General features: G+C 44.3%; 1 protein-coding gene across 3 annotated transcripts in view; it reads left to right on the top strand.

Moving 5' to 3' along the window:
• The window catches only part of LOC144497169 (uncharacterized), a 90,957-nt gene that overhangs the window by 40,276 nt on the left and 37,307 nt on the right, over positions 1–13,374 (top strand). For all 3 annotated transcript variants that reach the window (XM_078218000.1, XM_078217980.1, XM_078217990.1), the window contains exons 29-30: positions 1,263–1,422; positions 2,256–2,365. In XM_078218000.1, coding sequence (XP_078074126.1) covers positions 1,263–1,422; positions 2,256–2,365 — 270 coding nt within the window. The remainder of the gene's footprint in view (positions 1–1,262; positions 1,423–2,255; positions 2,366–13,374) is intronic.

Raw genomic sequence — 13,374 nt, 5'->3', positions numbered from 1 at the left:
CCATAATGCCCCTTTGTTCCTTTACGTTTCTTTGTATCTTACCATTTATTGTACATTCCCTTGTCATGTTTGCACTCTATAAATGGATTATCTCTGGGCTAAATTTTACTTGTCAATTTTCTTCCCACATGATAAGTTCTGTTAAGTATTGACTAGAATTTTAACAAAAAGAAAAGTCATCTGGTCCCAAACTCATGGGTTAAAGTCAAACACAATGCAGGTTTATTTTGGAGACATTGCTCGTCCAAAGTCCAAGATGGGAGTGCCCCAAAAGACCACAAACCCCTTTGCTCACATCACTACAGGTCACGTGACATTCTACCAGTGGAGATGCAACTACTGTAAATACATAACAAGTTCAAATTCCTCTCCTCAAATAGCTTTGATTTCGCAAAACTTTGCTGTGAGCCTACAGGATCCATCAGGCTTCTGTTTTGCTGGTTACTACCATCCCAGCCACGGCACAGGAACAAGATATTCAGATGGGGAAGGAGCAGGGAATACTCAGCAGCAGCAGAGGCTCCATAAATTCCACTTGGCTTTCAATGTGAGAAAGCAATATATCGTCATTGAGTAGCTTACAGGAGGAATAGAGAAAGTGGGAGTGATTATGGAGAATAATTGTATCGGAAGGGAGGAGGATTCTGGTATCTGTAAGGTTTCGTTTTCATTCTAGCCTAAATTGAGCAGATAGATGATCAGGGAGAGAGCAATATTGATGCCAGTTTTGCTTCTGTTGGCATCAATGTGAAAGAAAGTTAAGCATGGTGTAAAATGGGCTTCTGGTTTGCGACTAGTCCATTTTGTACACTCGGCCAACACCAATTTCATTCCTTAATGTCTATTATTCCTCAGTGTAGCACCTGTTTCTTGGCACTATTTGTGCACTAAAACCAGAAACATGCACGCTGTGTATACCAGTAGTTGGAAGCAGAGGATAGGTTCTAAGTTATAATTCCAGATTTAATCTTATTTGTTTGTTACATATTGAGCAGAAACCAGAAGCCCATTGGAGTTGTAAATGGATTGGCCTAGCAGAGTGATTGGTAACCCCAAATCCACGTATATATCTGACACAAGTATCTCAAGATCATGGTAACTGCAGCACCTTGCCCGTTTGTCACAAGGAAGCCAATGAATCAGTATTTTGAGTGAGAAAAGAGAAATGATATTAGGAGATTAAAAGATGCTTCCAGTAGGATCACATTTGTTTATATTTCTGGTTGTTTCTAGTTATCAATTCCTCTTCCCATGTTTTTCAGCCTGTTTTAAAAGCATTTATGATGGTTTGGACTTTCCGGGAAACGACTTTCATCAGTCTGTTGTGGAGGATGAACACAGTTGTCAAAGAAAATGTACAGAGGAACCTGGCTGTCAGTTTTTCACCTTCGTAAAAGGAGAATATCACAATCAAAAACAGCGGTGAGTCAGTTATTCAAATAACTTAGTTTCTACAAGGAAATAAAACACCTTTCGGGGAGGGGGGGGGGGTGATCTTATCAAAAAAATGTATTGCATAAAAGGGTAATTCTACAGGTTAATAGCAAATATGAGCATGAAAATTGGAGACATTCGCGCTGTTAAATTGGGCAAGTGAAAAATTGAATCTTCCCTTTCTCTGTCAAAAAAAATGAAGCCAACCCTTTTTCTTGCCAGCAAGGGTGGGGGGCGGGCGGGGGGGGGGGGGGGGGGGGGGGGGGGGTGGGGTGTTGTTGCTAGGCTCGCCAAAAGCTGGCAGATAGCAGCAGAGTGCGTAATTGCACCCTGTCAGTGATCTGGGTCAGCGACTGCCTCACTGCTGGCTTTCATTGCTGATTCCCCTCCTCCTGCTACTGCTTGCCTCCATGACTGATCTCTCCCCCCTCCCAGACCAATCACCTCCCCCCCCATCCTGCCTGACTGATTGCTCCCCCTGCATGCACCCCCCACCGTCGCATGAGATGGTTGCCCCCTTGCTACCGCCAGGCTCCACGTCCAAAAAACCCCCCACCACCCCCCCACGCACAGACCGGCCGATTGCTGGTTGCAGAGCAGCAGCGTGTACACCCCTTTTCCTCAGGTCCCGCCCCCTCCCCATAGGCCCTGTCTCCCACAGGCCAGTGTGTCAGGCTGGCAGTGCCAGGATGATCAGTGGGCAGTGCCAGGGTGCCAGGCTGGCAGTGCCTGGCTGGCACTGCAAAAGGGGCACCCCCTCAGCCTCCTTGTGGTTCATGATTTAGTAAATATTTCAAAACTACATGTTTCTGTGATTCTAGGTATATTTGCTATTTCAAAAAGAGTGAAAGAGGAACTCCACCAAGAATAAATATTCTTCAGAATGTTGTATCTGGATTTTCGTTCAGGGATTGTGGATTCAATAGCTCAGGTAATTCCAAAATTAGTTTTTTTCACTTTGCTTCTCAGCACAGGTGATGTAGAAAGTAAGTATGAATATTACAATGTTATAATACTTTACTGCATCTTTCTTATTGCTGGTACCAAACTCTGCTTATTGAAGAAAAATTGACACTGCCTGATTTGATAGTGAGCTAATTGATGAATTCATGCATTGTGATTGATGTTCATAATTCTCAGCAAGAGAAGGAAACTTTCTTTGTGCACTAGGCTGAAACCAATTTTTATAATCAAAATTATAGGTTCGCCTTCAAGGATGACAACTCATTCGCCATGCTGCATAATTTATAGTTTTCTTCTATGTTTGGCCATCTTCCTGGTGGTTATAGCCCTAAAAATGAATTCAATTGAACTCAATTAGCAAATTTATTGAAAGATTTGTGAAAGTTAGTAGTGAAAAATTAAAAGCAGTTCAGTCGATTATTGAAATGTGGGACAGCTGCAGACAACAGTCGAGCAGAGAAAAATTACAAATGTAACAACATGCAAATTAGGAGCAGGAATCATAGAATCCCTACAGTGCAGAAGGAGGCCATTTGGTGCATTGACTATGCACCGACTGTCTGACAGAACATCTTACTCTGGCCCACCCCATCCCTGTAACTCCATAATCCACCTAACCTACACATCTTTGGACTGTGGGAAGAAAGCAGAGCACCTGGAGGAAACCCCTGCAGACACGAGGAGGATTTGAAAACTCCACACATACAGTCATCCAAGGCCGGAATTGAACCTGGGTCCCTGGCGCTGTGCCATCATGTTGCCACTTTTCCCCTCTAGCCTTATCCACCACTCAGCAAGATCATGACTTATCTGATTGTAGCTATCTGCCTAGTGCCGATAATCATTCACCTCCTTGTATATCAAGAGTCTACCTAATTGTGCCTTAAAGATATTCGAGGACTTTGCTTCCACTGACTGAGGAAGAGTTCCAAAGACTCACAGCCCTCTGAGAGAGAAACAAAATGTCTTGTCTCTGTTTTAAATCAGTGACCCCATATTTTTTTAACATTGACCCCTAGTTCTAGATTTTCCCATCAAGGAAGTTGACAGGGCACTCAACCAAGTCCGACATATCTCCCACACTCTGTCCTCCCCCCCTCCCTCCTTCTCAGAACCATGATAGGGTCCCTCTTGTCCTTACTTTTCACCCCAACAGCCTCCGCATTCAAAGGATCAGTTTCCACCATTTCCACCAACTCCAGCATAATGCCACCACCAAACACACCTTCCCCCCCACACCCCCTCTCCCCACCGCCATCAGCATTCCATGATACCCTGACCCCATCACCCCCAACTTCTCATCCCCTTCCCGCGGCACCTTCCTGTGCAATTGCGGAAAGTGTACAACCTGCTCCTTTACCTTCCCCCTCATCACCATCCAAGGCCCCAGGCACTCCTTTCATATGAAGCAACACCCACTTGTGTGTCCTTCAATCTGGTCCACTGTATTCCTTGCTCTCAATGCGATCTCCTCTACACTGGGGAGACTAAACACAGTCTGAGTGACGGCTTTGCAGAGCATCTTCACTCAGTCTGCAAGCTTGATCCCAACCTTCCAGTTGCTTGACATTTCAGCTTAGCATCTTGCTTTAATTTCCATCCTCAGCCTGCTGTGATGTTCCAGTGAAGCCCAATGCAAACTGGAAGAACAGCACCTCATCTTCCAATTACAACCCTCAGGGCTCAACACTGAGTTCAACAATTTTAGACTGCGACTTTTCTCCTCCATCTCAACTGCTTTTTAATGTTTTTTTCCCAATGCACCCCCCACCCTCACCAACCACCCGCAAGGATGAAGCAAAATATAAAGATAGAGAAATTATATTACAAGATAAAGCTTGCTATAAATACAAAAATAGATACTAAGAGGTTCTGCAAGTATTTAAAAAGGAACGGAGCAACAAAGTGAGTTTTGGTCCCTTAGACAATGAAACTGGGGAATTAATAATGGGGGTGGGATCGGGGGGGAGGAAATGGCAGAACCATTGAGCCGATATTTTATGTTGTGCCTTTGAAAGTGAAGACCAAAAATCCCAGGAATATTTGAAAATCAGGAGGTAAAAGAGGAGGATGAACTTAAAATAATCACAGTCAGTCAGGAAAGGTGACTGGGAAATCTATTAGAACTAAAGATTGACATATCCCCTGGACCTGATAAGAAATAGAAGCAGGAATAGGCCATTCAGCCCCTCGAGCCTGTCCCCTCATTCAATGAGAACATGGCTGAGCTTCTACTTTAACAGTATTTTCCCGCACTATCCCCGTATCCCTTGATGTCTTAATGTGGAGAAATCTATCAATCTCAGCCATGAGCATAATCTACACAACTGAGCATCCACAGCCCTTGGAATAGGGAATTCCAAATGTTCACAAACATAAGGGCCGGGATTCTCCCAAAAACATTCGAAGTGCTGAATTCGCTTAAAAACTGGAGTAACTCCTGTTGTTTTTTTTAGTGGGATTTTCAAAATGAATCTCCCACTCTATGCATTGCTGAGTGCCTCAGGGAGATTCACGCTGAAAATGTGTGGGCGGAGCCTATTCCCACCCTAGAGGCTGGCAGCATAGCACTGAGTGGGGGCACTGCATATGTGCTGATCTGTCAGAGCGTAGATCGGCACATGCGCAGTAGCCCTACACTGCCGGCCTCCCGATCATTGGCCAGCTCGATTGCCACCGAACTCCCCCCATAGGCCCCGCCCCCAAAAAGGCCCTGCCCCCTTGGCACTGCCCAATGCCCAGTGAGCAGTGCCAAGTTGGGCAGTGCCACTTTGCCCCTTGAGCAGAGCCAGTGGACCAGGCTAGCACTGCCAGGCTGGCAATGCCCAGGGGGCACCACCCCTTACTCACGACCTCCTGGGATGTCTCAATGGCCTCTGTTCCCTCCAGCTGGGTCGGCCTCCAGTTTCCTGTTAGTGGGAGCTGTTATAAACCCTATTGGACTGAACCAGGGGGTGGAAGCTCGCGAGTTTGGAGACTTCAGTTCTGGGCCCGCTAATAGGTTGTAAATACCAATCATAATATTTAAATCAGCTCTGTGCCGATTTGCGGTGCGGAGCCTAAGACGCCACAAATCTGAACCCCGGAGACATGCTAGAGCAGCGCAATGGGCTGGGAGAGTTGTTCCCAAGGAGTCACTTCTTGGAGTAACCTATAGGTCCCTTCATGATGCCCATATTGAGTGAAGAAGATCCCTCTCATTTCAGTCCTAAATAGTCTGCCCTTTATTCTGAAACCGTGCCCCCTGGTTTTAGACACCCCCCCACCCCACCCCAGCCAATGGAAACATCCTTCCTGCATCTATCCTGTCAAGCCCTGCAAAATATTGGAAATTTGAATGAAGTCACGTCTCATCCTCTAAGCCGCAGAGAATAAAGGCCCAGTTTGTTCAACCTTTCCTCATAGGTCAATCCCTCCATCCCAGGAATTAGTTTGGTGAACTGTTGTTGCAATCTCTCTATTTCAAGTCTAGATTTCCTTAGGTAAGGAGATCAAAATTGCACACAATACTCCAGATGCAGCCTCACCAAGACTCTGTATAATTACAATAAGACTCCTATAATCAAACCTTCTGGCAATGATGGTTTGCATCCTAGGGTCATACACAATATGACCCTAGGATGCAAATATATAACAGAGATAGTAGTGCTTTGGATGTGATCGTCCAAACTTCCCTAGATTCTGGAAAGCTCGTTGTGAATTGGAAAATAGCAAACATAACTCTATTGAAGAAAGGAAGGAGACAGCAAGCAGGAAACTATAGACCAGTTAGCCTAACATCTGTCTTATGGAAAATGCTAGAATCCAATATTCAGGAGGTTATAGTGGGATATTTAGAATATCAAAATACAATTAAGCAGAATCAACATGTTTTATTGAAATATAAATTGCATTTGACTAATTCAGGCTTTCCCAAACTTTTCCAGCTGCAGAATGCCTTTGAGCTCCCAAGAGTACTGAGTGAAACTCTGAGAAACATCCTTGTTATATTGAAGAATTAATTCACAAAAAATGATTATTATTGTGCAATAGGAACTCACATACAAAAACAAACTTAAAAGATGTTTCTATGTCTTATATGTATACATTTATTCTAATAAAAAAGTTCTGTTACTCAACAAATACTTCCAAGTCTTACCTTTTGTAATTTTTAATGGGAGCATGCGCTCAAATGCACAACCTCATTCTGACTTTCACCCACATCATCATCATCCACTCTCACCCTCACTTGCCCTTACCCACTCTCACCCGCCATCACCTTCACCGACACTCTCACATTCACCCACTCTCACACTCACCCACTCTCACACTCACCCACTCTCACACTCACTCACTCTCACACTCACCCACTCTCAACCTCCCCCAATCTCATCCTCACCTATCCTCTCACTCACCCATCTTCACCACACCCACACTCTCACCCACACACAATTTCAGCTACTCACCCGCTTCTTGGACCCCCATAGCTCTTTTTAGATGCCCCCCTCTTCCCCTGCAGCTCTTCTCACCCCCCCACCCCCAGCTCGTCCTGTGGAAACCAATTTGGGAACCGCTAATTTATTAGAGTTCATTGAGGAAGTAACAAGCAAGGTAGATGAAGGGGAACCTGTAGATGTGGTGTGCTAGGAATTCCAAAAGACACTTGACAAGGTGCCATGTCAAAGGTTACTACACAAACTAAGAGCTCATGGTGTAACATATTAGCATGAATAGAGACTTGGTTAACGAACATGAAACATAAAGTAGGGATAAATGGGTCATTTTTGGGTTGGCAAGATGCTACTAGTGGAGTGTCACAGGGATCAGTGCTCGGGCCTTTTTACAATCTATATTAACGACTTAGATGAACGAAACCAGCTGATGGCTCAAAAAAAAGTGTCTACAAAGGGAATTAGATAGGTTTAGTGCATGGATAAAAAATTTCAGATGTGTAATGTGGGAAAATGTGAACTTGTCCACTTTGAATAGAAAATAGAAAAGCTGCATATTACTTAAAAGGGGAGCGATTGTGGAACTCTGAAGTAAAGAGGGATCTGTGCTTTCCAGTACATGAATCACAAAATGTTAGTATGCAGGGACAACATGTGATGAGGAATCAAGTATAAAAGTAGGGAAGTGATTCTGCAGCTGTACAGGGCCTTGGTGATATCACTTCTGGAATATTGTGAACAATTTTGATCTCCTTACATAAGAAAGCATATAATTGCATTAGAAGTTTCTTCAGAAAAGGTTCACTTGCTTGATTCCTGGTTTGATGGGCTTGTCTTTTGAGGAAATGTTGAACAGATTGGGTCTATACCTATTGGAGTTTAGAAGAATGAGAGGTGATCTTTTTGAAACATACAGGAAATGTAGGGATGAACTGAAAAAAGAAATAAAGAAATCAAAGATAAGGCATGAAAAAAGATTAGCAAGTAAAGTTAAAACACAAAGATGCTTCACCAATATATTTATGGTAAAAAGTTAGTTAAGGCAAAAGTAGGACTTATCAGAGATGAAGAAGGGAACTTGTCCGTAGGTGCAGAGGCTGTGGGAATGGTTTTAAATGAATATTTTGTTTCTGTGTTTACAAAGGAAAGGTGATGCAGATATAATGGTCCAGGAAGAACACTGTGAGATATTGGATGGGATAATCAGAAAGAGGGAAGGAATACTCGAAGGGTTGGAATCCTTGAAAGTTGATAAATTGCCAGGGCCAGATGGATTGTTTCTGAGGCTGCTGAAGGATAACAGATGCTCTGAGGATGATTTTCCAGTCGTCACTCAATTAGGGGAGGTACCAGAGGACTGGAGAAATACATTGTTCTATTGTTCAAAAAGAGATCGAAGGAAATGCCAAACAATTATAGGCCAGTTAGTCTTACATCAGTGGTGGGCAAATTAGTCAAATCAATCCTGAGAGATAGGATTAACTATCATATTGAAAGGCACGGATTTGTCAGGGAATGGTCAGCATGGATTTATTAAAGGAAGTTCTTGCCTCTCAAATTTGATTGAATTCTCTGAGGAAGTGACAAGTAGGGTTGATGAAGATAGTGCGGTGGATATTGTGTGCATGGAAAATAGCAATCGTTTGACAAGGTCCCACCTTGCAAATTGGTTAGAAAAGTAAAAGCCCATGGAATACAGGGTAATGTGGTAAACTGGATCAAAAGTTGGCTTAGTAACAGGAATCAAAGGGTAATGGTCAATGGATGCCCTTGCAAATGGAAAGTTGTTTTAAGTGGTGTTCCACAGGGCTCGGTGTTGGGACCCTTGCTGCTTGTGTTATATATTAATGATTTGGATGTGAACATGGGGGACACGATTGAGCAATTTGCAGATGACACAAAGATTGGCTGAATAGTGGCTAGTGTAGAGGATAGCTATAATCTCCAAAATGATATCGATGGGTTGGTGGAGTGGGCAGTAAAGTGGTGGATGGATTTTAACATAGAGAAGTGTGAGGTAATCATTTAGGCAGGTCAAAGAGTGAGAGGGTATACACAATAAATGGGAATTAAAAGGGGTAGATGAAGTGAGAGATCTTGGAGTACAAGTGCACAGGTCCCTAAAGGCAGCAGTTCAAGTAGACAAGGTTGTAAAGAAGGCATGTGGAATGCTTTCCTTCACTGGCAGAAGCATAGAATATAAAAGTAAGGATATAACGTTGGAATTGGAAAAAAAACACTGGTGAGGCCACAACTGAAGTACTGTGTGCAGTTCTGGTCACACATTACAGGAAGGACGTAATTGCTCCGAAGAGAGTGCAAGAGGACATTTACAAGAATGTTGCCAGGGCTAGAAAAGTGTAGCTATGAGGAGAGATTGGACAGGTTGGGGTTATTTTCCTTGGAACAAAGAAGGCTGAGGGGTGACTTGATTGATGTGTACAAAATTATAAGGAGAAGAGATAGAGTGGACAGGATAAAATTGTTTCCCTTTGCAGAGAATTCAAGAACCAGGGGACATAGATTCAAGGAAAGTGGCAGAAGGTGTAGAGGGGACATGAGGAAGAACTTCTTTATGTAGAGGGTCATAGGTGTCTGGAATTCGCTGTCTGAGTTGATGGTGGAGGCAGAGACCCTAAACTCTTTAAAAAAAAACCTGGATCTGAACCTTAAGTGCTGCAAACTACAGGGCTATGGGCTGGGTACAGAAAGGTGGGATTAGAAAGGGCACCTGGGTGTCGTCGAGTTGGCATGGACAAGATGTATTGAATGGCCTCCTTCAGTGCTGTAACTTTTATATGGTTCTATGATTCTATAAGATTCTGAGAGGACTTGATAAAATGGATGTGGAATAGATGTTCCACCTTGTGGAGTGTCTAGAACTAGGGGACACTGTTTCAGAATTACAGGTCTCCTATTGAAGATGGAAATGAAAAGTTTTTTTTCTCTTTGAGGGTCATTAATCTGGCTAATTCTCTACCCTACAGAGCAGTGGAGACTGGGTTAATTAATATATTCAAGGCCATGTTAGAAAAATGTCTGATGGACAAGGGAAAAGGAGAATAGAGTTGAAACCACAATCAGACCACTCATGATTTTAGCAAATGATGAAGCAGGCTCAAGGAGCTGAATGATCTTCTACTGCTCCTAAATCTTGTAGGACCCAAGAACAACATTGGACTCCAATCTGCAACTTTATGGCATGGGTATATCCGGGGCATAGTGAGGTACTTATGTGTGAAGTTTCTGCTTCCCTGAACCTCTGCGTCTGGAGGGGACGCCGCTGAACCTTGGTCTTCGGGGTTTGGCTCCCGCCTTTGGTGAACCAGTCTCCTCCTTCACAATTGTCTCCTTTTTCTCTCATTTCTATCTGCAATTATGCAGGCAGCAATGAAGTGGAGATGCCGGCGTTGGACTGGGGTAAGCACGGTAAAAAGTCTCACAACACCAGGTTAAAGTCCAACAGGCTTATTTGGTAGCAAATACCATAAGCTTTCGGAGCAATGCTCCTTCGTCAGATGGAGTGGATATCTGTTCTCAAACAGGGCACAGACACAGAAATCAAATTACAGAATACTGATTAGAATGCAAATCTCTACAGCCAGCCAGGTCTTAAATGTACAGACAATGTGGGTGGAGGGAGCATTCAACACAGGTTAAAGAGATGTGTATTGTCTCCAGACAGTACAGCTTGTGAAATTGTGCAAGTCCAGGAGGCAAGCTGTGGGGGTTACTGATAATGTGACATAAATCCAACATCCCGGTTTAGACCGTCCTCATGTGTGCGGAACTTGGCTATCAGTTTCTGCTCAGTGACTCTACGCTGTCGTGTGTCGTGAAGGCCGCCTTGGAGAACGCTTACCTGAAGATCAGAGGCTGAATGGCCGTGACTGCTGAAGTGCTCCCCCACAGGAAGAGAACAGTCTTGCCTGGTGATTGTCGAGCGGTGTTCATTCATCCGTTGTCACGACACACGACAGCGCAGAGTCACTGAGCAGAAACTGATAGCCAAGTTCCGCACACATGAGGACGGTCTAAACCGGGATGTTGGATTTATGTCACATTATCAGTAACCCCCACAGCTTGCCTCCTGGACTTGCACAATTTCACAAGCTGTACTGTCTGGAGACAATACACACCTCTTTAACCTGTGTTGAATGCTCCCTCCACCCACATTGTCTGTACATTTGCTGTAGAGATTTGCATTCTAATCAGTATTCTGTAATTTGATTTCTGTGTCTGTGCCCTGTTTGAGAACAGATATCCACTCCATCTGACGAAGGAGCATTGCTCCGAAAGCTTATGGTATTTGCTACCAAATAAACCTGTTGGACTTTAACCTGGTGTTGTGAGACTTCTTACTGGGCAGCAATGAACACAGACTATATGTGTGGAGAGGCGGTGACACAGTGGTATTGTCACTAGAGACCCAGGGGAGTGCTCTGGGCACCTGAGTTTGAATCCCACCATGGCAGATTAAAAGTCTACTGATGACCATGAAACTATTGTTGTTTGTTGTAAAAAAAACATCTGGTTCACTGCTGTCCTTTAGGGAAAAATCTGCTTTCCTTCCTGGTCTGGCCTACATATGATTCCAGCAATGTGGTTGACTCTTAAAATGCCCTCTGAAATGTCCTAACAAACCATTCAGTTCAAGGGCAATTAGGAATGGGCAATATATGCTGGTTCAGCCAGTGACGCCCAGATCCCATGAATAAATTTTTTTAAAATCTGCCTGATGGCCACCTCGTACAGTATCAATGAGAAACACACAGACAAAACTCGTCTGCAATATTAATCTGTCTGTCAATGACTTGTGAGCACCTGTGGGTTAACAGCCACGGTTTCTGTATCACCAAATGTGTCACATAAATGGTATGCGTACCGAGGTGATCCCCCTCCTTCAAATCATGAGATGGGACTGTTTTGGACAGGTGTCCGGACGTGCTGCTTTCAGCCAGGGCGCTGGTATCCTGGATGCACTGTGAGGCTACAGTGTTTGGAGTATACAGTAGTGTCGATTTCTACGCAGCTTCTGCACGATGTTAGGGCTGGCCTGAGGCTGTTGCTCTTGGAACCATTCAGCACCGCAAATACAACACCCATCAAAAACTTATCTGGGTGCTCAATTGTATTTAACCTCATCATCGCTGTGGGGAAATGCCAGGCTGTGAGCAAGGGGGTAAACCCCAGAGATCATTTAATGCCAGTTTATGTAATTAGTGCCGCCTGAATGCACATTTCTTCAGTTTGGTAATTTCCAGCATTACCACTAATATCTCTTAGCTATGCCTGTCCGCTTATGTGGGAATGAACAGTTTAGTTGGGTGACCCTTTAATCAACACCTTTCCCCCCTCTCACCACCATCCTGCCCATTGCAGTTACATGCTGTCCAAGGAACCTGCAGAGCCCCCAGCAGCAGAGCTCGGAGGGTTTCAGATATCTGGACCATTGGAATCTCTTCCGGGGCAGGTGGGACCTGTACAAGAAGGAAGGGTTGCATCTAAACTGGAAGGGCATAAATATCCTGGCCGGGAGGTTTGCTAGTGTCACACGGGAGGATTTAAACTAGTTTGGCAGGGGAGGTGGGAACCAATGCAAAGGTGATTTAACTGAAGGGGAACCAGGGAGTAGGGCCAGTAAGACTCAGAGGAAGAGTAGGCAGGTATGGTTGCTAATCAGAGAGAGTCTGGTGGACTGAAGTGCATTTGTTTCAATGCGAGAAGTGTAACAGATAAGACAGATGAACTCAGAGCCTGGATTAGTACTTGGAACTATGATGTTGTTGCCACTACAGAGATTTGGTTAAGGGAAGGACAGGATTGGCAACTTAACATCCCAGGATACAAATGTTTCAGGTGAGATAGAGGGGGATGTAAAAGGGGTGGGCGAGTTGCACTACTGGTTAAGGAGAATATCACAGCTGTACTGTGGGAGGACACCTCGGAGGGCTCATACAGCGTGGCAATATGGGTAGAGCTTAGGAATAGGAAGGGCGTAGTCACAATGTTGGGGGTTTACTATAGGCTGCCTAACTGCCAGTGGGAGATAGAGGAACAGATATGTAGGCAGATTTTGGCAAGATGTAAAAGTAACAGGGTTGTTGTGGTGGGAGATTTTAATTTCCCCTATATTGACTGGGACTCACTTAGTGCTAGGGGCGTGGATGGGGCAGAGTTTGTAAGGAGCACCCAGTAGGGTTGCTCCTTCGCTAATGGCATTTGCTACCAAATAAACCTGTTGGACTTTAACCTGGTGTTGATAAAACTCTCACTGTGCTTACCCCAGTCCAACGCCGGCATCTCCACATTATGACTACAGGGGAGGTCCCAGAGGATTGGAGAATAGCCAATGTTGTTCCTTTGTTTAAGAAGGGTAGCAAGAATAATCCAGGTAATTACAGGCCGGTGAGCCTTACATCAGTGGTAGGGAAATTATTGGAGAGGATTCTTCGAGACAGGATTTACTCCCACTTGGAAATAAGTGGATGTATTAGCGAGAGGCAACATGGTTTTGTGAAGGGGAGGTCGTGTCTCATTAACTTGA

The sequence above is a fragment of the Mustelus asterias genome, chromosome 1 (assembly GCF_964213995.1).
Source record: "Mustelus asterias chromosome 1, sMusAst1.hap1.1, whole genome shotgun sequence".
In the NCBI taxonomy this organism is placed as follows: domain Eukaryota; kingdom Metazoa; phylum Chordata; class Chondrichthyes; order Carcharhiniformes; family Triakidae; genus Mustelus; species Mustelus asterias.
Note: the sequence above shows the minus strand (reverse complement) of the source record. Positions and strands in the feature narration are given on the sequence as shown.